The sequence below is a fragment of the Bos taurus genome, chromosome 5, assembly GCF_002263795.3.
Source record: "Bos taurus isolate L1 Dominette 01449 registration number 42190680 breed Hereford chromosome 5, ARS-UCD2.0, whole genome shotgun sequence".
Classification (NCBI taxonomy): Eukaryota; Metazoa; Chordata; class Mammalia; order Artiodactyla; family Bovidae; genus Bos; species Bos taurus.
Window position 1 is genome coordinate 78,842,660 of NC_037332.1, and position 21,889 is coordinate 78,864,548.

The 21,889-nt window shown below is 39.3% G+C and overlaps 1 protein-coding gene and 1 long non-coding RNA gene across 4 annotated transcripts in view; one reads left to right on the forward strand and one right to left on the reverse strand.

Annotated features, from left to right (window-relative positions):
- Positions 1-949: 949 nt before the first annotated feature.
- LOC104972518 (uncharacterized) lies at positions 950-14,399 on the reverse strand. The gene is made up of 3 exons (XR_806853.4): positions 13,546-14,399; positions 4,987-5,059; positions 950-3,129 (listed from the first exon to the last, which is right to left on the reverse strand). It is a non-coding gene; the product is annotated as an uncharacterized lncRNA (long non-coding RNA).
- Positions 13,046-21,889, forward strand: part of IPO8 (importin 8) — a 66,656-nt gene continuing 57,812 nt past the window's right edge. The window contains exons 1-2 of one of the 3 annotated variants that reach the window (XM_024991798.2): positions 13,046-13,352; positions 17,293-17,374. In XM_024991798.2, coding sequence (XP_024847566.1) covers positions 13,269-13,352; positions 17,293-17,374 — 166 coding nt within the window. In that variant the 5' untranslated portion in view covers positions 13,046-13,268. Of the gene's footprint in view, positions 13,353-17,289; positions 17,375-21,889 lie in introns of those variants that run through there. The other 2 variants (NM_001206120.1, XM_059886469.1) reach the window with 2 other exon arrangements.

Consider the following 21,889-nt stretch of genomic DNA (forward strand, 5'->3'; position numbering starts at 1 on the left):
TTTTAGTAAAAGTCCAGATGTCTTTACAGAAAGATGTACGTAAGCAGATTTTAGATACCTTTGCAAAAGATGGTGGGGATCCATAGATATGCAAAAGCACATTTAGGGACCTTGTATAAGGAACTTATATTTTACTGAGAGGATCTTGTGGGTATGACAGGTGGAAAGGCATTCCATAAAGTTACAATATATCTCTGAATATATAGATTGTTACTTGTCTTACTGGAGATAGAGATAGGGGAGGTGGTTTTTCTAGGAGATAGAGATAGGGGAGGTGGTTTTTCTATTTTCTATAGATTTTCTATAAATTTGCCTTGAGGTTTTTTTTTTTTCCCACTTGAAATCTTTTAGTCTTTTGTTAAATGAATTTCCCCTTAAGAATTGTGAGCAACTGACTCCTATCTCCTCTAAAGTTATTTAGGGAGTAAATGCAGGTATTTAAAGCAGGAAATATTTTTGAGAGGTTTGTTCACTTGCCTCCCATACCAAGTATCTTGTCAACCATTCCGTTTTTAAATTGAAACTTTCTAAACTCCACCCTGGAGGCTCAGTGGTAAAGAAACCTCCTGCAATGTAGGAAATGTGGGTTCAGTCCCTGGGTGGGAAGATCCCCTCAAGAGGGGAATGGCTACCCACTCCAGTGTTCTTGCCTGGAGAATTCCATGGACAGAGAAGCCTGGTGGGCTACAGTCTAAGGGGTAGCAAAGAGCGACATGACTGAATGACTGAGCATGCTTGCGCACATACACAAACTCTGTGATAGCTACAATTTTACAGTGCTTTGACATCACATCCTGTGTTTTTATACTTTAATCTTCCCTGTTTGCAAAATTTTCTTTCTTATTGACTGATGTTCTATTGTGATCTTTGTGATGATACTTTATATATTTTATAAGGTGAAATTTTTGGCATGTAGACTAAAGGTTTTTTCACATGAATTCCACTCTGCTCCCATGACAAACACTTTATTTTGATGAAAGATTTTTGAGTTGTTTCTCTAGGTCCTCCACTTGGTAATGTATCTCAGGGGTATTTTTAATTGTCACTTCAATGATTAGGTCAATACCTTTAATCCTCACTTTTCAGCTTTTGGCGAGTGTTGACAAACTGATAGGGACAGCTCACTTGCTACCACAGCAAGATGCTGAATGCCAGATGATAAAATAGTTACCCGTTTTAAGTATCAGGAAGCCTTGGGCTCACTAATTGTAAGTTTTGTAAGCATTATTATTTTATTTCAAGGGCTTTATGCTTTGAAATAAGTGATTAATTTAGTCTTTCAAATAGCTGGCTTATCTGATTTGTACCTGACTCGGGGGCTACAAAGATGAATGCTCAGACACATCAGTAACAGTTTTATCCATTTCATCTGCTGAGAGCAAATCTCTGAGTTATTTCTCTGATTTCTATCACACTTCTGTTTTTCCTGATCTGTATCTGGAAATCTGACTATTCCAAAGTTAAACCTCATTGGACTGGTTATTTAATCTTCTCATCTTTTCTCTTGTTTCTAAGTTTCACTTCCTGGAAGATTTCCTTGATTTTGTCTTCTGACATTTTTACAGAGTTTTAAATTTCTGGTATGTTAAATTTTTAAGTATACTTCTGTTATCTTGAATGTTCCTTACATGTGTAGTCTATTCGTTTTAAGATTGCATTATTGTCTAATTCTGAGGATAGTTTTTCTCTCTAAGTTTTCTTCCCTTTGTAGTCTGTTTCCTACACTTTCTGTTTGTCCTAATCTCTTATCTGGGGTGTTACATTTGATCAGAATCTTGTGATTATTGGTTGAGTATTCATATTTAAGAAGTGGTACCTAAAAGTGAGTGGAAGCTTTGAATGCAGAGCTGGGGCTTCTTGACTTTTGAGTTCATAGTATCATGATTTTTGTGGAGAGGACACCAGTGTGGAAGTAGGGAGGAGTTGTCTAACACTGAAGCTGTAAAAGATGGATAAATTTGACATGTAGAATTTATACCTCTTAAAGTTCTGTTAGGGAAAATAATGTCAAAAGACAAATGACTGCCTGCAGGAGGAGAAAATCAAGAAAAAGATGGCCAGCAGAATTGAACACTCAGTTCATATGTACTTTAAAAAAATCAGTAAGCATATTGTAAAGTTTTAAAGTGCATCTTGTGGAAAGCATGTGGGAAAACAGGCACGCATACTGTAGATGATAATAAAATGAGTACTTTTTGGAAAGATAAAGTATATGCTTTCTGACGCCGAAATTCCAGTACTAGTAATTTACAAATAGTTTTGGAATTACACTGAGATACAGCATTAATTATAACAGCAAAAACTGGAGAAACAACCTAGATGTCCATCAGTAGGAATTGGTTAAGTCAGAAAAGACTATCCTGCAGTGTGTGCAATGTCATTTGTGTAAAATTTCTGAAAGAAAGTATATGTGGTTGAATTTTTTTTTCCTAGTAGTATGTACAAAATGTGATAGTGTTGGCTCTCAGGAAAAGGGGTTGGTTAGTAGGTATTTTTCATTCTGCATATTACTATAGAACTTTAAATGTACTTGTCACTTTTTTGTTAAAAACTAAAGATAAAATGTTAGATTGCTGTGGTACTTACCCTGTCTTGTTTTTGCTTGGATAGAGCTTGAGGGTCTGCTTTAATTATCATTAAGCCTGGGATAACACATGGAAGAATTTTACTATAAAAACCTTTCACCTTTCACTAATATTTGTATTTCACTTAATGATTTAGAGTACTCTGATTTGTGTAATCTTATTTGATCTTCATAGTGGTCCTGGTGAGGCAGATACTTTTTTAGGAGATAAGAAAATTGGGACAGTTGGAGACTGACTTTGTAAGGCCACTAGCAGAAGTGCCCCAGCCAGGCTTTGAGTCCAAGTACAGTGGCAGCCATTCCTATTGTTCGTGTTGCTCTTCTTTAGTTCTCAGGTGTGGTTTCCTCGTATTTTCCATTGCTTTTCTTTTTCTTTTCTTTTTGCACACAGTTATTTTAGAGGTACTACTCAGCTTTTACTAGGGCAGACTAAACACTGTGAACTGGATACACTGAACCTGGTTGAGGCTGTCATAAGTTATCATTTTTCATATGTCCTGAATTTGAACAGGATGACTCCATTTCCAAAGTGAAATGTGGAAAGTCTGAGGAAATGAAGAAACAGAAGATTTTGAGGAAAAAAACTGATTTGAAAGTACAAATTTCATCTTCAGCCTTAGTTAATACCACTCTTTTTAGTTTCTCTGCCTCCCACCACTACTATCATTTTAGTTTCTTGGAGATGGAAATTTCTGGCTTCTGATCCAAAACTTCCTAACCCTCTATTGCTGCTGCTGCTAAGTCGCTTCAGTTGTGTCCGACTCTGTGCGACCCCATAGACAGCAGCCCACCAGGCTCCCCCGTCCCTGGGATTCTCCAGGCAAGAACACTGGAGTGGGTTGCCATTTCCTTCTCCAATGCATGAAAGTGAAAAGTGAAAGTGAAGTCGCTCAGTCGTGTCCCACTCTTAGCAACCCCATGGACTGCTGCCTACCAGGCTCCTCTGTCCATGGGATTTTCCAGGCAAGAGTACTGGAGTGGGGTACCATTGCCTTCTCCGAACCCTTTATTACTTTAGCTTATAAATACTGATTTCTTATCAGTGTTATCAGTATCAGGTTGGATGGCATCATCGACTCAATGGACATGTCCAAACTCCAGGGTATGGTGAAGGACAGGGAAGTCTGGCGTGTTGTCCACGGAGTCACAAAGAGTCAGACATGACTAAGTGACTAAACAACAACAATAGATTTTTTTGTTTAAAAAAAATTCTTCTTTAACTGAGAGGTCTGTCAGATTCTTCTAAAAAACTCTACTCACGGCTTTTGGTTACATGCGACAGTTCAAAGGAGAGTACCATGCCACTGACTTTATTATACTAACAATACTGAAGATCTTACATTTATGAGACGTATGTAAGTACTGTTGCCTGTATTTCAGGTGCTATGACGTAGAGTTCAGCCAATAGAGACCCTTTTGAAGTAGAGGCATTTAGTCAAAAAATTTATCATACTCACAGATCATTTGAATGATTTAAGATTAAGAGATCATGTAACTTACAGATAGAGATTTTTGTGCATTGGGTTTTAACTCCCATTTTTGTCTTTACCATATGGATGAGATTCAATCCTGCTAACATAGACTTGCTGCTAACATAGCAGATGAGCTGCTGCCAACAGATGGGGAGGACAGCTGTGTGATATTCCATTTAGATGACTGAAATGTTAAATCTTAAAAAAAGGCCACAGTGGTAGTGCTTGGAGTGAAAATTGCTTTCCATAACTTGAGCTGTAATCATGCCAGTTATCCTCTATAGCTGTATTTCTAGGATGATGTCATCTACTTCTATGCTGTCAACTAACTTACATACACAGATGACTCACGGTTCTCTTTACTCCTTCTTGTAACCACCTCCCCGCACCCCGTCTCCCCGTCATAACTTCCTCTTTCTCACCCAGCTATTCTGTTGTGAGATCCAGATGTCAATTTCCAGATGTCACTGGAAATCTACCTGTATAACCCATAAGCACCTCTAGTTCAACATGTCCAAAGACAAATTCATCTTTCCTCCAGAATATAGAACTCTTCCCATTTTCCCAAAGGTCATCAAATCTTGATGCTCTATAATCATTTTTGACTTCCTTTTTGTTACTTTGTGGATATAATCAGTCACAAATTTCTGTTGCGCCAATGAAATCACAAATTTCTGTTGTTTCTGTGAAATGTCTCGTATCTGTCCTATCTTCTTTATTCTTACTGTGTATATCCTGTTTCAGATGCCTTCTCTCTCACACATTCACTTATTTATTCATTCAACCAATATTTACTAATTGCTTATTATGTGTCAGGCATAGTATGGAACTATGTCTCATTTATCAAAGGATGAATAAGGTCTCTCCTCTCCTTAATAGAATACAATGATAATAATTAATACTGAGCATTAGCATGGGCAATGTACTTACCTTATTCAGTCTTCACAGTAGCTTTTGGAAACAGATGAGCAAACAGGCCCAGAAAGGTGAGGCAATAAGCAAACTACAATGAGAAAATACAGCTCACTCAAATTCTATCTTAAGATGAATATGTTAATTTATACAGACATACTCTCATATTGTACATAGTAGTAAAAAAGAGGGAACTCATAAACAGTGAACCATTATAAGCTAAAGATATAGTTTAGGGAAAGCTACTTTAAAACACTTGTAAAGAAATAGGTGTTTATGGGGTTTTTTTGGTGTGTTTTATTTTTGTTGTCTCAGAATTTGACAGCATTATTTTTTAGTAACTTGACTTCACTGCATCTTTTCAAAGCATACACAGTTTTCATGGGAACATCATCTCTTTATTTAATTATATATTTTGTAACTTAAAATTATTTTGAGATAATTGTAGATTCTCATGTAGTTGTAAGAAATAATACAGATGGATCCTGTGTACCCTTTATTCAGTTTCCTTCAAAAGTAACATCTTGCAAAACTGTGATGCAATATCACAACTAGGATAATGAGGTTGATGCAGTTAAGACACAGATTATTTCCATTTGCACAGCAATCCCTCATGTTGCCCTTCCATATTAACATACACTTCCCTCTTGTAGCCATCCCCACTTGAATCCCTCAGAAGCCCCGATCTGTTTTTAATTATTTTATGAATGTCTGTGCGCACCAGGACCCAGGAGAAAGGAGCAGTGACCCCACAAGAGACTGACCCAGACTTGCCTGTGAGTGTCCAGGAGTCTCCTGCGGAGTCATGGGTCAGGCAGTGCCCTACTACAGGGTTGGGGGCACTGAGTGCAGCAGTGCCTGGCATGGGATCTTTTGAAAGAGGTCACCATTTTCTTCATTACCTCCACCATAGTTTGGTCTTAGGTCAAAGAATAGGGAGGAAACACAGCCCCACCCAACAAAGAAAATTGGATTAAAGATTTACTGAGCATGCGCCCCCCGCCCCCCACCCCCACCATCAGAACAAGACCCAGTTTCCCCCACAGACAGTCTCTTGTCCATAAGGCCCTTATCCTTATGAGGGCAGACAGAATGAAAATCACAATCACAGACAACTAATCAAACTGATCACATGGACCACAGCCTTGTCTTAATGAAACTAGGAGCCATGCTGTGTAGGGCCACCCAAGATGTATGGGTCATGGTGGAGACATCTGACAAAATGTGGTCCATTGGAGAACAGAATGGCAAACCACTTCAGTATTCTTGCCTTGAGAATCTCATGAATAGTATTAAAAGGCAAAAAGATAACAAAATTGAAAGATGAACTCCCCAGGTCAGTAGGTGCCCAATATGCTATGGAGAAGAGTAGAGAAATAACTCCAAAACAATGAAGAGAGAGAGCCAAAGCAAAAACAATGCCCAGTTGTTGATGTGACTGGTGATGGAAGTAAAGTCCGATGTTGTAAAGAACAACACTACATAGGAATCTGGAATATTAGGTCCATGAATCAAGGTAAATGGAAATGGTCTAACAGGAGATGGAAAGAGTGAACATTGACATTTTAGGAATCAGTGAACTAAAATGGACTGGAATGGATGAATTTAACTCAGATGACCATGATATCTACTACTGTGGGCAAGAATCCTTTGGAAGAAATGGAGTTAGCGCTCATAATCAACAAAAGAGTCCTAAATGCAGTTCTTGGGTGCAGTCTCAAAAACTGCAGAATGATCTCTGCCTGTTTCCAAGGCAAACCACTCAATGTCACAGTAATCCAAGTCTATGCCCCAACCAGTAATGCTGAAGAAGCTGAAGTTGAACAGTTCAATGAAGACCTACAGGACCTTCTAGAACTAACACCCAAAAAAGATGTCCTTTTCATCATAGGGGACTGGAATTCAAAAGTAGGAAGTCAAGAGATCCCTTGAGTAACAGGCAAATTTGGCCTTGGAGTACAAAATGAGCAGGTCAAAGGCTAACAGACTTTTGCCAAGAGAATGCAGTGGTGATAGCAAACACCCTCTTCCAACAACACAAGAGAAGACTCTACACATGGACATCACCAGATGGTCAACACTGAAATCAGATTGATTATATTCTTTGCAGCCAAAGATGGAGAAGCTCTATACAGTCAGCAAAAACAAGACTGGGAGCTGACTGTGGCTCAGATCATGAACTCCTTATTGCCAAATTCAGACTTAAATTGAAGAAAGTAGGGAAAACCACTAGAGCACTCAGGTATGACCTAAATCATACCCCTTATGATTATACAGTGGAAATGGCAAATAAATTCAAGGGATTAGATATGATAGTGTCTGAAGAACTATGGACTGAAGTTTGTGACATGTACACGCAGCGATCAAGACCATTCCCAAGAAAAAGAAATTCAAAAAGGTAACATGGTTGTCTGAGGAGGCCTTACAAATAGATGAGAAAAGAAGAGAAGCTAAAGGCAAAGGAGAAAAGAAAAGATATACCTATTTGAATGCAGAGTTCCAGTAAGGAGTAGATAAAAGGAGAGATAAAAAAGCCTTCCTCAGTGATCAGTGCAAAGGAATAGAAGAAAACAGTAAGGAGAGATAAAAAAACCTTCCTGAGTGATCAGTGCAAAGAAATAGAAGAAACCAATAGAATAGGAAAGACTAAAGATCTCTTCAAGAAAATTAGAGATAACAAAGCAGCATTTCATGCAAAGATGGGCACAGTAAAGAAAAGAAATGGTATGGACCTAACAGAAACAAGATATTAAGAAGAGATGGCAAGAATACACAGAACTATACAAAAAGATCTTCATGATCCAGATTAGCACGATGGTGTGATCACCCACTTAGAGCCAGACATACTGGAATGTGATGTCAAGTGGGCCATAGGAAGCATTACTACGAACAAAGGTAGTGGAGGTGATGGAATTCTAGTTGAGCTATTTCAAATCCTAATAGATGATGCTGTGAAAGTGTCGCACTCAACGTGTCAGCAAATTTGGAAAACTCAGCAATGGCCACAGGACTGGAAAAGGTCAGTTTTCATTCCAATCCCAAAGAAAGGCAATGCCAAAGAATGCTCAAACTACTGCACAATTGCACTCATCTCATATGCTAGCAAAGAAATGCTCAAAATTCTCCACGTCAGGCTTCAGCAGTACTTGACCCGTGAACTTCCAGATGTTCAAGCTGGATTTAGAAAAGACAGAGGAACCAGAGATCAAATTGTCAGCATCCGTTGGATCATTGAAAGAGCAGGAGAGTTTCAGAAAAACATCTACTTCTGCTTTATTGACTATGCCAAAGCTTTTGACTGTGTGGATCACGACAAACTGTGGAAAATTCAAGAGATGGGAATACCAGACCACCTGACCTGCCTCCTGAGAAATCTGTATGTAGGTCAAGAAGCAATAGTTAGAACTGGATGTGGAACAACAGACTGGTTCCAAATAGGGAAAGAGTATGTCAAGGCTGTATATTGTCACCCTGCTTATTTAACTTCTATGCAGAGTACATCATACAAAATGCCAGGCTGGAGGAAGCACATGCTGGAAAGATTGCTGGGAGAAATATCAATAACCTCAGATATGCAGAGGATACCACCCTTATGGCAGAAAGGGAAGAAGAACTAAAGAGCCTCTTGATGATAGTGAAAGAGGAGTGAAAAATTTGGCTTAAAACTCAACATTCAGAAAACTAAGATCATGGCTTCCGGTCCCATCACTTTATGGCAAATAATGGAAACAATGGAAACAGTGAGAGACTTTATTTTCTTGGGCTCCAAAATCACTGCAGATGGTGACTGCAGCCATGAAATTAAAAGATGCTTGCGCCTTGGAAGAAAAGCTATGACCGACCTAGATAGCATATTAAAAAGCAGAGACATTACTTTGCCAACCAAAGTCCATCTAGTCAAACCTATGGTTTTTCCAGTCGTCATATATGGATGTGAGATTTGGAGTATAAAGAAAGCTGAGCACCAAAGAATTGATGCTTTTGAACTGTAGTGTTGGAGAAGACTCTTGAGAATCCCTTGGATTGCAAGGAGATCCAACCAGTCCATCCTAAAGGAGATCAGTCCTGGGTGTTCACTGGAAGGACTGATGCTGAAGCTGAAACTCCACTACTTGGGCCACCTGATGTGAACTGACTCATTTGAAAAGATCCTGAAGCTGGTAAAGATTGAAGGCGGGAGGAGAAGGGGACGACAGAGGATGAGATGATTGGATGCATCACCAACTCGATGGGCATGAGTTTGAGCAAGCTCCGGGAGTTGGTCAAGGACAGGGAAGCCTGATGTGCTGTAGTCCATGGGGTCGCAAGGAGTCGGGCCCTACTGAGGGACTAAACTGAATTGAACTGATATTTAAAAAATATATAAATATCAAAGAGTATGTAACCTTTTGGGATTGGCTTTTTTTCACTTGTCATAATTCTCATCTAGGATTCATCGAGTATGTTGTTGCCTGTTTTATTCCTTTCAACTGCTCAGTAGTATTCCCATGGTATAAATGTGCCAGATTGTTTAGCCACTGTTTTCCAGAGAGGCTGTACCATTTAAAACTCCAGCCAACAATGTATGAGTGATCCAGTTTCTCTGTATTCTCAGTAGTATTTAGTTGTGTTATACAAAGATACCATATATATATGTATATATGTATGTATATATATATGTGTGTGTGTGTGTGTGTGTGTGTGTGTATACACACAGTACAGTGTTGGATACCAGTGAGAGGTTTTAAGATGAGAACTAAAACTGTATCTTGCATATATCAAGTGCACATACCTTAGATAGTAACTAAGGGATTAGTGTTCACTTTTTGTTGGCAGTTTTAGTGGTAGAAATGAAGGCAGAAGCCTAGGAATAACCGATTGAAGCAAAGTAAGGAAGCGGAGACAAGGAATGAATACCATTCTTTGGAAAAGGATGAACAATAGAGAGTATTATTGCAAAAAAGAGTGTTTTTAACCGGGGGAGATGTTTTTAGGCTGAGGTTGAATCAGTGGAGAGAAAGAGGTTGAAAATAGAGGAAAAATGTTTCACAAATTTTCAACCATAAGTGTAATAATACTCAATTCATTTTAATGAAAAATATATAGAATAGAGATTTGTGGAGCAAGGTCCCAGGGGAATGGGAGATTAGGTTCAGATTGGAGGCAAGGAGGTGTAAAGCAGGGTAAAATGAAAGTGAAGTTGCTCAGTCATGTCTGACTCTTTGCGACCCCATGGACTGTACCCTGCCAGGCTCCTCCGTCCATGGCATTTTCCGGGCAGGAATACTGGAGTGGGTTGCCATTTCCTTCTCCAGGGGACATTCCCCACCCAGGGACTGAACCTGGGTCTCCTGCACTGCAGGCAGACTCTTAACTGTTTGAGTACCAGGGAAACCTGGTAAACAGGCTTAAAGCAGGGAAACAGATTAATTTGTGTTTCAGTGATTGAGCCTGGTGATTTTGTTCATCTTTGCAGGGCTCTGTGGAAAGAGGGAATTTGATAAGAGTCTTGAGGGTTGGAACAGTTGCTGAAGTGATGCTGAGCAAAGGAAAGGAACAGGATTTTGGGGCCTAAGGAAGGAACACACATTTGTAACAGTAACAGTTTTCACATTGGGTCAAGGGTAGACTTGAGAAAGGATGGAAAAGTGATTGTGTTGGAAAATAGGTGTAAAGTAATTAAGGGAGACAGAGACGGAAGAGAAGGTCTTAAACTGAAAAGAAGATATTGGAGTTAAGATTCCAGAGGTCAAGGAGTTTTAGATTCATGAAGTCCAAGAAAGTAGGATAAGGAAATAGTGTGAAGATGAAAGGCACTATGTTTCATAAGACCTTGAGTGGTAAGGAGTTTGTAGTTTGTATTTTATCTTGATATCGATGAGAAGTCATCAAGGAAGGAACATGACAGTATTAATCTGTAAGAAACACTACTCTATGGAAGTTCAGAGAATGGGCAAAACTGGAAGCAACCAGAGACATATTAGGCACTTTTGCACCCAGCTGCAGGATGTGATCCCATTTACAGCCCCTGTAGAGGGGAAAGCGATCAGGCTGCTAAGTTTTCTACCACAAAATTTCTACCTTCTTGATTGAACCCAGTTAATGGAACCATTTTGTTTCAATTATCTGCTCTGGGAAAGATCACACCTCTTCAGATGTATTTTGCCCACAATCATCTTTACAAGTGTAATTAAACTTTTTCAGAGTAACCTCAGGAACAACTAGCTCCTTAATATTTTTATGCCACTGAAATTTGGGGGCCAGATATGGCCACAGTGGGTGGAGACAGCATGACGTTTCTTGCCTTTCACTACTTTTCTGAGAAGATTTGGAAAATTTTCAGAAACTTTCAGTTCAGTTCAGTCGCTCAGTCACGTCCGACTCTTTGTGACCTCATGAATCGCGGCACACCAGGCCTCCCTGTCCATCACCAACTCCCGGAGTTCACTCAGACTCATGTCCATCGAGTCAGTGATGCCATCCAGCCATCTCATCCTCTGTTGTCCCCTTCTCCTCCTGCCCCCAATCCCTCCCAGCATCAGAGTCTTTTCCAATGAGTCAACTCTTCGCATGAGGTGGCCAAAGTACTGGAGTTTCAGCTTTAGCATGATTCCTTCCAAAGAAATCCCAGGGCTGATCTCCTTCAGAATGGACTGGTTGGATCTCCTTGCAGTCCAAGGGACTCTCAAGAGTCTTCTCCAACACCACAGTTCAAAAGCATCAATTCTTTGGCGCTCAGCCTTCTTCACCGTCCAACTCTCACATTCATACATGACCAGAGGAAAAACCATAGCCTTGACTAGACGGACCTTTGTGGGCAAAGTAATGTCTCTGCTTTTCAATATGCTATCTAGGTTGGTCATAACTTTCCTTCCAAGGAGTAAGCGTCTTTTAATTTCATGGCTGCAGTCACCATCTGCAGTGATTTTGGAGCCCAGAAAAATAAAGTCTGACACTGTTTCCACTGTTTCCCCATCTATTTCCCATGAAGTGATGGGACCGGATGCCATGGTCTTCGTTTTCTGAATGTTGAACTTTAAGCCAACTTTTTCACTTTCCACTTTCACTTTCATCAAGAGGCTTTTGAGTTCCTCTTCACTTTCTGCCATAAGGGTGGTGTCATCTGCATATCTGAAGTTATTGATATTTCTCCCGGAAATCTTGATTCCAGCTTGTATTTCTTCCAGTCCAGAGTTTCTCATGATGTACTCTGCATATGAGTTAAATAAGCAGGGTGACAATATACAGCCTTGACTAGGCATATAGTTTCTCTGATCTGGAACAGTTACTTTATGTATATTTGTTTATATTTTTCTCTTCTATCACATTGTGAGTTCTTTCATAGTAACCTGCATTGAATTAATTTTGTTATGTGGTACCTAAGTATCTTGGTACTCTGGCTGAAAAATACCTGTGGCGGATTCATTTTGATATTTGGCAAAACTAATACAATTATGTAAAGTTTAAAAATAGAATTAAAAAAAAAAAACATTCAGGATGTGAGTGAGTAACTGAATGAACGAATGATGGCTCCCACAGAGACAGCTTTGTGCTAGTGGTAAAGAACCCGCCTGCCAATGTAGAAGACATAGGAGATGAGGGTTCAATCCTTGGGTAGGGAAGATTCCCTTGGAGGAGGGCGTGGCAACCCACGCCAGTATTCTTGCCTGGAGAATCCCAATGACAGAGGAGCCTTGTGGGTACAGTCCATAGGGTCGCACAGAGTCGGACACGACTGAAGCGACTTAGCACGCACGCAGATGATCTCAGTTGTAATACCCAAAGAATTTTCAGACTAATAAATAGTGCCATTCCACCCATATACGCTTAATTTGGAAGCAACTGTAAAGAGACACCTTGCGAGCTCGGTTCTCCCAAAGGGAAATGACAGGAAGTTCTTTGCCGTAGGGCAGCACGACGACCGCCTGTTGGAGCTAGTGAGCCGGTTTCCCTGCTGGAAAGAAGCCGAGACCACTTTCCGTACAGCAGCATGGTGGCCGCTAGAGGGGGCGGCCATAGCAGCATGCCCTGGGGAAGAGGCCGCCGTAAAGGAGGCGCCGTTTCCTCTTCTTACTTCTCCCGCCTCCCACCGGCTGTCGTAAAAGGGTGAATGGAGAGCGAGTTGTGGGGGGTAGAAAGGGAGGACAAGGGGCGCGGAGTCAGAGTGGCGCAGCAAGTGGCTGCAGGTGGCGACGGTGGCGGGGGGTGAGGAGTGAGGTAGTTCAGGGGTCGCGGCGGAGGAGGCTGAGAGGGTCAAAAGAAAAACTAAAGCGGCAGTCTGGCCTACTGGTCCGGGGGCCGCGGAGCCCCCGCCTGGGGAGATGGACCTCAACCGGATCATCCAGGCGCTGAAGGGCACCATCGACCCGAAGCTGCGGATTGCGGCCGAGAATGAACTCAACCAGGTGAGGAGCGGGCCCTCCGCCGCCTCGCCGGGCTCTCCCTCTTCGGCGCCCCTGATCTCCACCCCCACCCGGGCCCCGACCCGGGACCCCGGACCCCGGATCTCAACGCGTCTCTCGGCCGGTTCCGTCCCCGCCCCCGCCGCCGGGTCCGGCGGTACCTACTCCTTGGATCTTTTCTCAACGGCTCACGCACCTGTTGGCCACCTTTGCATCTTTCCCTGTCGTTTTTCTTCCCAGTGCAGTTTGTTCAGCTCGCCTGGTCCGCAGAAAGAAGCTTTAGCAAGCTTTGCTAGTGTTTTCGGGATGTGATTTCTTTTCCTTAAGTACGCCGAGTTGGTGGGAAAATCCACTTAAAATTAAAATCTGAGTTCTTTTTTTCTGCAGACCCAGACCTTTTTAGGTGTTGCTGTGGGAAACCCTGTCCATTCGCCTGCTTCTGTGGGTTTGGCAGGACCGTTTAGACCCTGAGTGGCAGAGTTTGTTGGAGCGCTGGGGAAATGCTGGCGGAAGAGTGCTTTGGGAAGAATAGACAGTTTTTATGGTGGTGGTGCTTTGCAAAAGCCACGCCGAATAGTAAGAGTTTGTAGAGGTTTTCTAAAAAACGGTAAAATGTGTGAGACTTTCTTTTATCCCCCTTCCTTTATTCTTGCTAACTAGCTTTGACCTTGTTCCAGTGATATTACCGACATTGGCAAATTGAATGATCCCAAACTCTAGGTTGTATTTTCCTCCTCCCCTGTAAGAATGAATCATAAACTTATCACTACAAAGTACGAAGTAAGGTCTACCCCCAGGATAGAGTGACAGGTTTGAGGTTGCAGTAATCCTTAACATGTAAAGGAATATACCTGAATTAGTGGTTCTCAAAGTGCTGCCCAGAATGAGCAACGTCAACATCATTTGGGAACTTGTTGGAAATGCAAATTATGGGGCTTCACTCTAGACTTAAGGAATTAGAACCTCTGGGGATGGGGCCCAGTTGTGTTTTAATTAACTAGCTAGGTGATTCGGTGCTTCCTACTTTTAAAGTGTGACAATGACTGTCTTAAATAAGTGTGTCCTAGGTTTTCCCTGGATGGAATTGACTTTGAAGTGCAGATATCGGTTGTGAATCTTTGAAAGGGATTGTTTAAATGGGAAATCTGGGTGGAGTTAAGTGTGAATCCAGGATGAGAGAGTGAAAATAACTGACTCTGGAGGGAAGGTTGAGTTCAACTGACACCTAAAGGGAGTGTATTGGTGCTTCAAAGAGAAAAGGACTCTCTCTCAGAATAGGGGAAAGTTAAGGTCAGTACCTGTCCCAGGCTTTGCAGGGTAAAAGTACTACGTGTTGCTTAGTTGGAAGAGTAGTAATCCAGGCGTTGGTTAGGAGGAACAAAGCAAGAGCTGAACTTGCATTCTGCTAGTTGAACAGGGGAGTTGGCCTGTTTATGACCCCCTTCTCTTCACAATGTGGCCAGATGTTATTTTGATAGTGTGGACAGGGATCATATCTTTTTTTCTCTTGTTGTACTGCTCTGCTCTGTGAGCCTATGCTTGTATTGTTTCTGAGTCATCAGTATGTTAAGTGCAGCTGACTTTATAGAAGTGGAAAGGGAAGGTGGAGAACCTGCAGAACTGCAAGAGGTATTTAGGACCCCGTACCCTTTTCTTCGTGGTGTGTGCATGCCTAGTTGGCTCAGTCTTGTCCAACTCTTTGCCACCCTATGGACTGTAACCCACCAGGCTCCTCTGTCCATGGGATTCTCCAGGCAAGAATACTGGAGTGGGTTGCCATGCCTCCTCCAGGGGATCTTCCCAGGGATCAAAACAGTGTCTCTTAGGTCTCCTGCATTGGCCGGTCGGTTCTTCACCACTAGTGCCGCCTGGGAAGCCCCTTTGTTCCTGATATTTCAACCCAAATCCATACCAACCTAACTCTGCCTTGCCCCATATCCACCCAACTCACTATAGACCACAACTACCTCTGCAACTTTCTAAAAGTAGCTTATTGCTGTGTCACTCATTTAGCATTTATATTTAGTACAATATAGTGCTTTGGATTGTAATATGCTCTAAGTATTCTTTTCAATTGTAAGTAGAAGACCAAAGTATAATGTTGCATAACCTTTTAATAAATATGGTTTTAATGTCGCGTTTTGTATGCTTTATCCTTTACCACCACTGTAACATCCTTCTTTGTTGGATAAACCAGTGAGTAACCTACCACAAGGGATTAGGGTCCAGCTCATTTATTTTAGTGACTGAACAACAAGAGTAAATTTTTGAATTATTTTGTAATTGTTGTTCCTTTCATCCTCTATAAACTGCAGAATCTTAAATTTTTGTATATGAAGTAAATTCTTTATCTATAATTGAAACCACTAAGTTGTGTCTGACTCTTTGTGATCCCAAGGACTGCAGCATGCCAGGCTTCCCTGTCCTTCACTGTCTCCCAGAGTTGCCCAAATTCATGTCCATTGAGTCGGTGATGCCATCTGACCATCTCATTCTCTGCCACCCTCTTCTCCTTGTACCTTCTTCAGTCTTTTCCAGTGAGTCTCTTGAGGCTCTTCTCATCAGGTGGCCAAAGTATTGGAGCTTCAGCTTCAGTCCTTCCAATGAATATGAAAAGAACCACTATTTTTAAGATGCCAATTTTCTCCATTTTTTTGGTTAAACATTTATCTCAATGAATGTTATTATAAATAATAGGAAAGGTGATAAATTTAGGAATAGGAGTGGTGTGCATGAATCTAGTGGTGCACTGAAAGAGATGCCAGCATAGATCCAGGGTCTAGGGAGGAGGTAAGCGGAACAGACTCCTTGTGACGTTGTCTGGCTTAGTCTCAGTGAGAATTTATGAGTCTTTTCTGGGAATGTCAGCAGGCATGGCCAAGTGTAAGCTCTGGGAATGTGGCAGGCCTGTAATGTGGTCCAGGTACTAGACATCTGGAGGGAATATGATCAGAAGGAATAGGCTGCTTGCTCGCTCGCTCTCTTTTTTTGCATCTATAGTCGCCATGGCCAAACTCAGGAGTAGGTCAGAGTAAAACATGTCTGTGGGGAGAAATGGCCCAGACAGTAGGCACTTCATCAGTGCAGGCTTGCTTGGGTGCTGCTAAGTTTAAAAGATGCTCTGGCAGCAGAGGGCAGCTGGTGACAGAGCTCTCAACCCTGTCTCCTGAAGTACATATACTGCTGCAATCTGGACTGGCTTGTGCAGAGCCATTGTTCATTTTCTCTGTTGGATCTTCCATTTTCTGTAGCCCATGTTTTCTTTTCATCAAAAGTACTAGCAAAATTGAAGCACAAATAAGCTGGAAAGAAACACTTGTATAAGTCACTCGCCTGGAAAACTGCATTGACAGAGGAGCCTGGCGGGCTGCAGTCTAATGGGGTTGCAGAGTCAGACATGACTTAGCGACTGAGCACAATGTATGAGTCAAATAAAAATTTGAAATTTTAAATTCATAAAATAGCTCCTAGAAGTTACTAAGAATAAAACAAATATTCCTTTTACAGAAGAGTGAGGGGAATAAAGAATTTGTGGAAGAAAACAAATAGCCAACTGACAGGAAAAAAAATTCAAGCTAGAATAAGTGTAATTTAAAGTATGAATAAGGATGAAAAGTTTGGAGGAATGATAATGCTAATCTCTATATTAGATAGATGGGTACACATATAATCTACTGTGGGAAGCATAAATTGCTACACCCTTTCTGGAGAACATTTTGACAATATATATCTAAAAAAACATAAAAGTGTTCTTACTCTTTTATTCATCGATTTATTCTAAGAAATTTTTTTGTATTTTATTAATCTTTATTTTGCTTTGGAGAGTTTCTTTTCTTTTGAAAGTTATTCTTTTGTTTGGATAGGAATGTATTCAGGAACAGGTGCTGACAGTTATTCACTTGTATTGCCCTATTTTTAATAAAACATTTCTTTGTAATTTCAGTCTTACAAGATTATCAATTTTGCCCCCAGTCTACTTCGGATTATAGTGTCTGAGCATGTGGAATTCCCAGTGCGCCAGGCAGGTGAGTTGGTTTTTTCATTCCTTTCTAAGATTATTTATGGGTAAAACTAGAACTAGAGTTTTATTTCATTTCTAAATATCTGCTTTCTTTGAAAACATAGGAAACATACATGAGGTATTTCTCATGGCTTGAAAACTGACTCTCTTTTTCCCTGGAAATTTAGAGGTTCATATGGAGCTCTTAAATCTCCCATAGCTTTTTCTGTCCTCTTCCCCCTTCTAGCTATTAATGCAGTCCCTTTTCCCTATAACTTTGGCATTTTTCCTCTTAGCTTATTCAGGTTTAGTAGCTTTATCTCCCTAATTTTTAATGATTCCTGGTGCCTTTGCCTTTAGACCCATAGATTAACACCATGAATTTGTGTATATGAATTTGGCTCCATTCCATGTGTCAGATCATGGAGGGGGAAGGTTTGCACAGGTGTTCCTAACCGCATGATGGGAAGCAGAACTTTTGTTATAAACATGAACTTTGCTTTTGGGTCTGTGGATCTTAGGGTAGTTCCTTGATTTTTTTTTTATTATTCTTCTTCCTTTTTTAAATGAACTGGTCATTAGAAACCAGAAGGTTAAAAATGGAGCATGAAGAGTCCTGGAAAGAAAATAATTTCAAGTGAAGGGGATCAAATGACAGTAGCTAATTTATATGATTGAAGTGACATACACTCATAAATAAATTTGGCAATATAGAAAAATACACAGAATAAAGTAAAAAAATTACCCTACGTTCATTACTCAGAAATGACTCATCATTAGGTGCCCATTACTCTGTGCATGTGTTCAGATAGAAATAGATGAACACTTTTATAGAAATGGAATTATACTCTACATGCTGATAAAAGTATTTAGTTTTACTTGAACATAACAGAATAAAGTAGGGAATCATTAAATTTTGGAAACATATGTATGATTTCCTAAATGATCCCTTTGTGGTTAAATTATCTTATGGAAAAGATAAGTTTCTTATGAAAAAACTATGGAAAAACATTCATGGTGGAATTATTTTTACTTTAATAAGGTTTATGAGACTTCAGTGTAAGTTTTTTGAAATCACAATTCTCAGTTTAATGTTTGTTTTATAAAATAGGGCTGTTTTGAAACCACATTTTGCTAAATGGAACTTACTTTAATAACTTAAGTGTTTATAGGGCCATTGTGAATTTGCTATAAAGCTTTGCAATAGAAATAGTATTTTTAAGGATCTTAAAGCAGTTTATTAAATTAATAAGTCTTATTTGTATGACATACAACTATTTCAAAAAAACAGAATTTATATTATTAGATTGCTCTTGAACCTTCCCCGAGAGATAGCTACTATCAACTTTGGTGCATGGTTCTCTAATTCTTTTTCTTTTTCTGTAGATATGCTGATTTTAAAAAGTAATAAAAATCTGTTTGCACTACACATGCTATTTTGTAATTTCCTTTTTTTTTTCATTTAACCATATACCCTTGGGAGATCATTCCATGTCAGTGCACATATGTATACTTCATTCTTTGTAACACTTATTTAGTATTTCTTTTTTTTAAAAGAGAAAGTATATTTCTGAGATTTCCATACTCCCATTCCTCTATATATTCTTTTTTTAAAAACATTTATTTTTGTTTGGAGGATAATTGCTTTACAATGTTGAGTTGGTTTCTGCTGTACAATAACATGAGTCAACTGTAAGTATACATATATTCTCTTGAACCTCCCTCCCACCCCTTCCCCACCCCACCCTTCTACGGTACACCCTTCTACAGAGCACTGGGCTGCGCTTCCTGTGTTACAGCAACTTCCCACTAGCTATCTGCTTTATACGTGGTAATGTGTATATTTCAGTGCTACTCTCAGTTTGTCCCATCCTCTCCTGTATTTCTTTGGATTAGAACTACCATAGTGTATTTAAGCAATCTGATACTGGTGGGCATGTCCCTTATTGCCCCTTTTTATTGTTTTTGTTAGAGGCAACGCTAAAATGAACATCTTTGAACACATATCTCTGGATACTAGTGGAGATATTTTCACAGGATGAAACAAACGGAAATGCTAAGTTAATGATATTAACAGCATTAACATTTACAGTTTTGAATCTTGTCACCAAGTTGCATTTGCTTACTTTTTCTATCTACAGTGCATTAGAATGCTGGGTTTCCCATATCCTCACCAGTTCTATACAACTTTGAATCTTAATGACGTAGGTAATTAAGTTTTAATATAAAATGTAATTAGCATTTAAAAGCAATTTTTATTTATAATTTATGTAGATTTTAAATCTGTTAGCCACAGGACAGAGTTTCTCTTGGTTGTTGATCATGTCCTAATTCATTAGGACAACTTTTTACTTTACAGCATCCATTTTATTATACAGTCTGTGTATATACTGTGTAGAAGTCTACATTATAACTATCCTAAATTTAAGTGCCATTTATAAATTTTCTCTTCTGTTTAACCTATTATTAGAATACAAAGGTACCCCAAGAATCATGGTGACCCTCAGACAATTTATCATTTTAGCATGACATTTAAAACAGAATGTTGTGATCTTTGATTTTAAAAAATCAGCCTGTTCATAAAAGTTATGCTATAATATTAAGTGGAAAGACATGGTTCTGTGAAATATTCAGTTCTTGGTATTTTTTGCTTATGGGCAATTAATATTCTTGGCATTATCAGTAAAGCTTGTTAGTGAGTGTCCTTTATTACTTTACTGGTAAGAAATAGGAAATAAATGTAATATTTTGATATTGGCAAGCTAAACAAGATAAATTTGGATGTTTGCTCCACTGTTTTGCTTTTGATTGGTAAGCTTAGTAGCGTTATCAAGGTGGTAACTTCAGTGTTTCAGATTACAGAACCTAGAAATTAACAGGAAGTTGCTTGATTAGTCCAGAAGCACTCCAAGATGCTCTTTTGTTAAAATTCATGGGTCTTATTTGTAGGAAACTCTTACTCAGAATCTATTTAATCTTGTTTTAGATATAATTTACAAACTTCATTACCTTATTTCTTAGCCTTTAACAGATTAATAACAAGAGTGAGAAGGGGAGAAGGGCTACCAAATTACTATGAAAAATTGTAGAAAAACTCAGAAATATCAACTCAAAAAGCATAGATTCCACTTCACTAAGTTTAATTGCATCCTTTCCACTTTGATGTTATAGAACCCAGTTGATCTGTGTGGTGGTGGTGGCTCTGGGTCCAGAACATAGAGCGTACGTGATGATTCATTGTGTTTCAAAAGGGGAGAAATGCATGTATGTTTTAAAGTTAATTTCAAACTTAAGATGCTGAAGTTATAAGTAGATTTTGCAGAAAAACAAATTTTAATACTTAATTTCTTATGAATGAATTAAGATATTTGTATTTACTTAGCTCTGGCATATGGTTAGACAGACATTTGAATTAAATGATTAAAGGGATATTTTTAGATAATTGATAGTTTCAGTTATTTTTGGTATTTTCCCTTCATTATCTTTAGTAATCCATGATTATAAGCATAATTAATATTCTATTTTCAAATTATTACATTAAGTTCAGTTTTATTTTAACTAATTGCATGTTTCTTGCAATCTATACAGTTTGTCAGTGTCTTTTATATAGTCCGTCTCTTATGGTGTCCCAGAATAAAAATATTTTTAGTTATAAAATTAATCGCATTTAATGAATAAACTATGAATAGGTCCATGATTTTACCATGTTTGTATCTTTGCTGTCTGAAAGTGGCTTTTTATTTTCAAGACTAGTTCTGTAGGGATTAAAATGGCATTGTGATTTTTCTTTTTGCAAAGATTAATCTCATGAAATCAGTCTGAACTGCTGACAGGTTGGACCATATTCTTAGATCATTTATTCATTTTTTCCAACAGTTTGTGTATTTTTATTGCCGATGATGGTTACATAATAAAATAAGTATACTGGGGTAAATGATGGTACTTAGTCCAGAGCCTATGTGGTCTGACTTAAAAAAAGATAAAAACCCAAACTCTCACACATAGACACATTTCTCTCTCTCTCTCTCTCCTGCATCTCTCCCTTCCCTTTTCTCTCCCTTCCCACCCCACCACCCGCCCCTCCCCCCGCTTTTTCCCTTTCCCTCTCTCTTTCACTGTCTCAAATAATTTTTGTTTTTATTCTAAAAAATGAAAGTCTTAGGTGAAATTGTCTTTTTCAGACCTTTGTTGAATCAAAACTAATGAAAGAGGAGCTTATAGGATATCAGGTTCATAATTTCACTGGATTTCTGTTGTATTACAGCCAATGTAGAGCATGTTTTGGTTTAGTCTTTGTGGTATAATGCTTTTATGAGCCAGTTTAGCTTATGTTAAAATTGAGATGAAGGGAGGAGTGGGGAAGAAGGGAGAGGAGAAACTTAAGGGAAGACAGTTATAATGCTTTGCAGGTCATCTCTCTTTATTTTTATATTTTATGTATAGATAAGAATATGACATTATAAAAACATATATATTCCCAGTGCTCAGCTGGGTTGGTGAGAAAGCTTTGCATTCCCTGTCAGAACTCTGTAGCAGTATA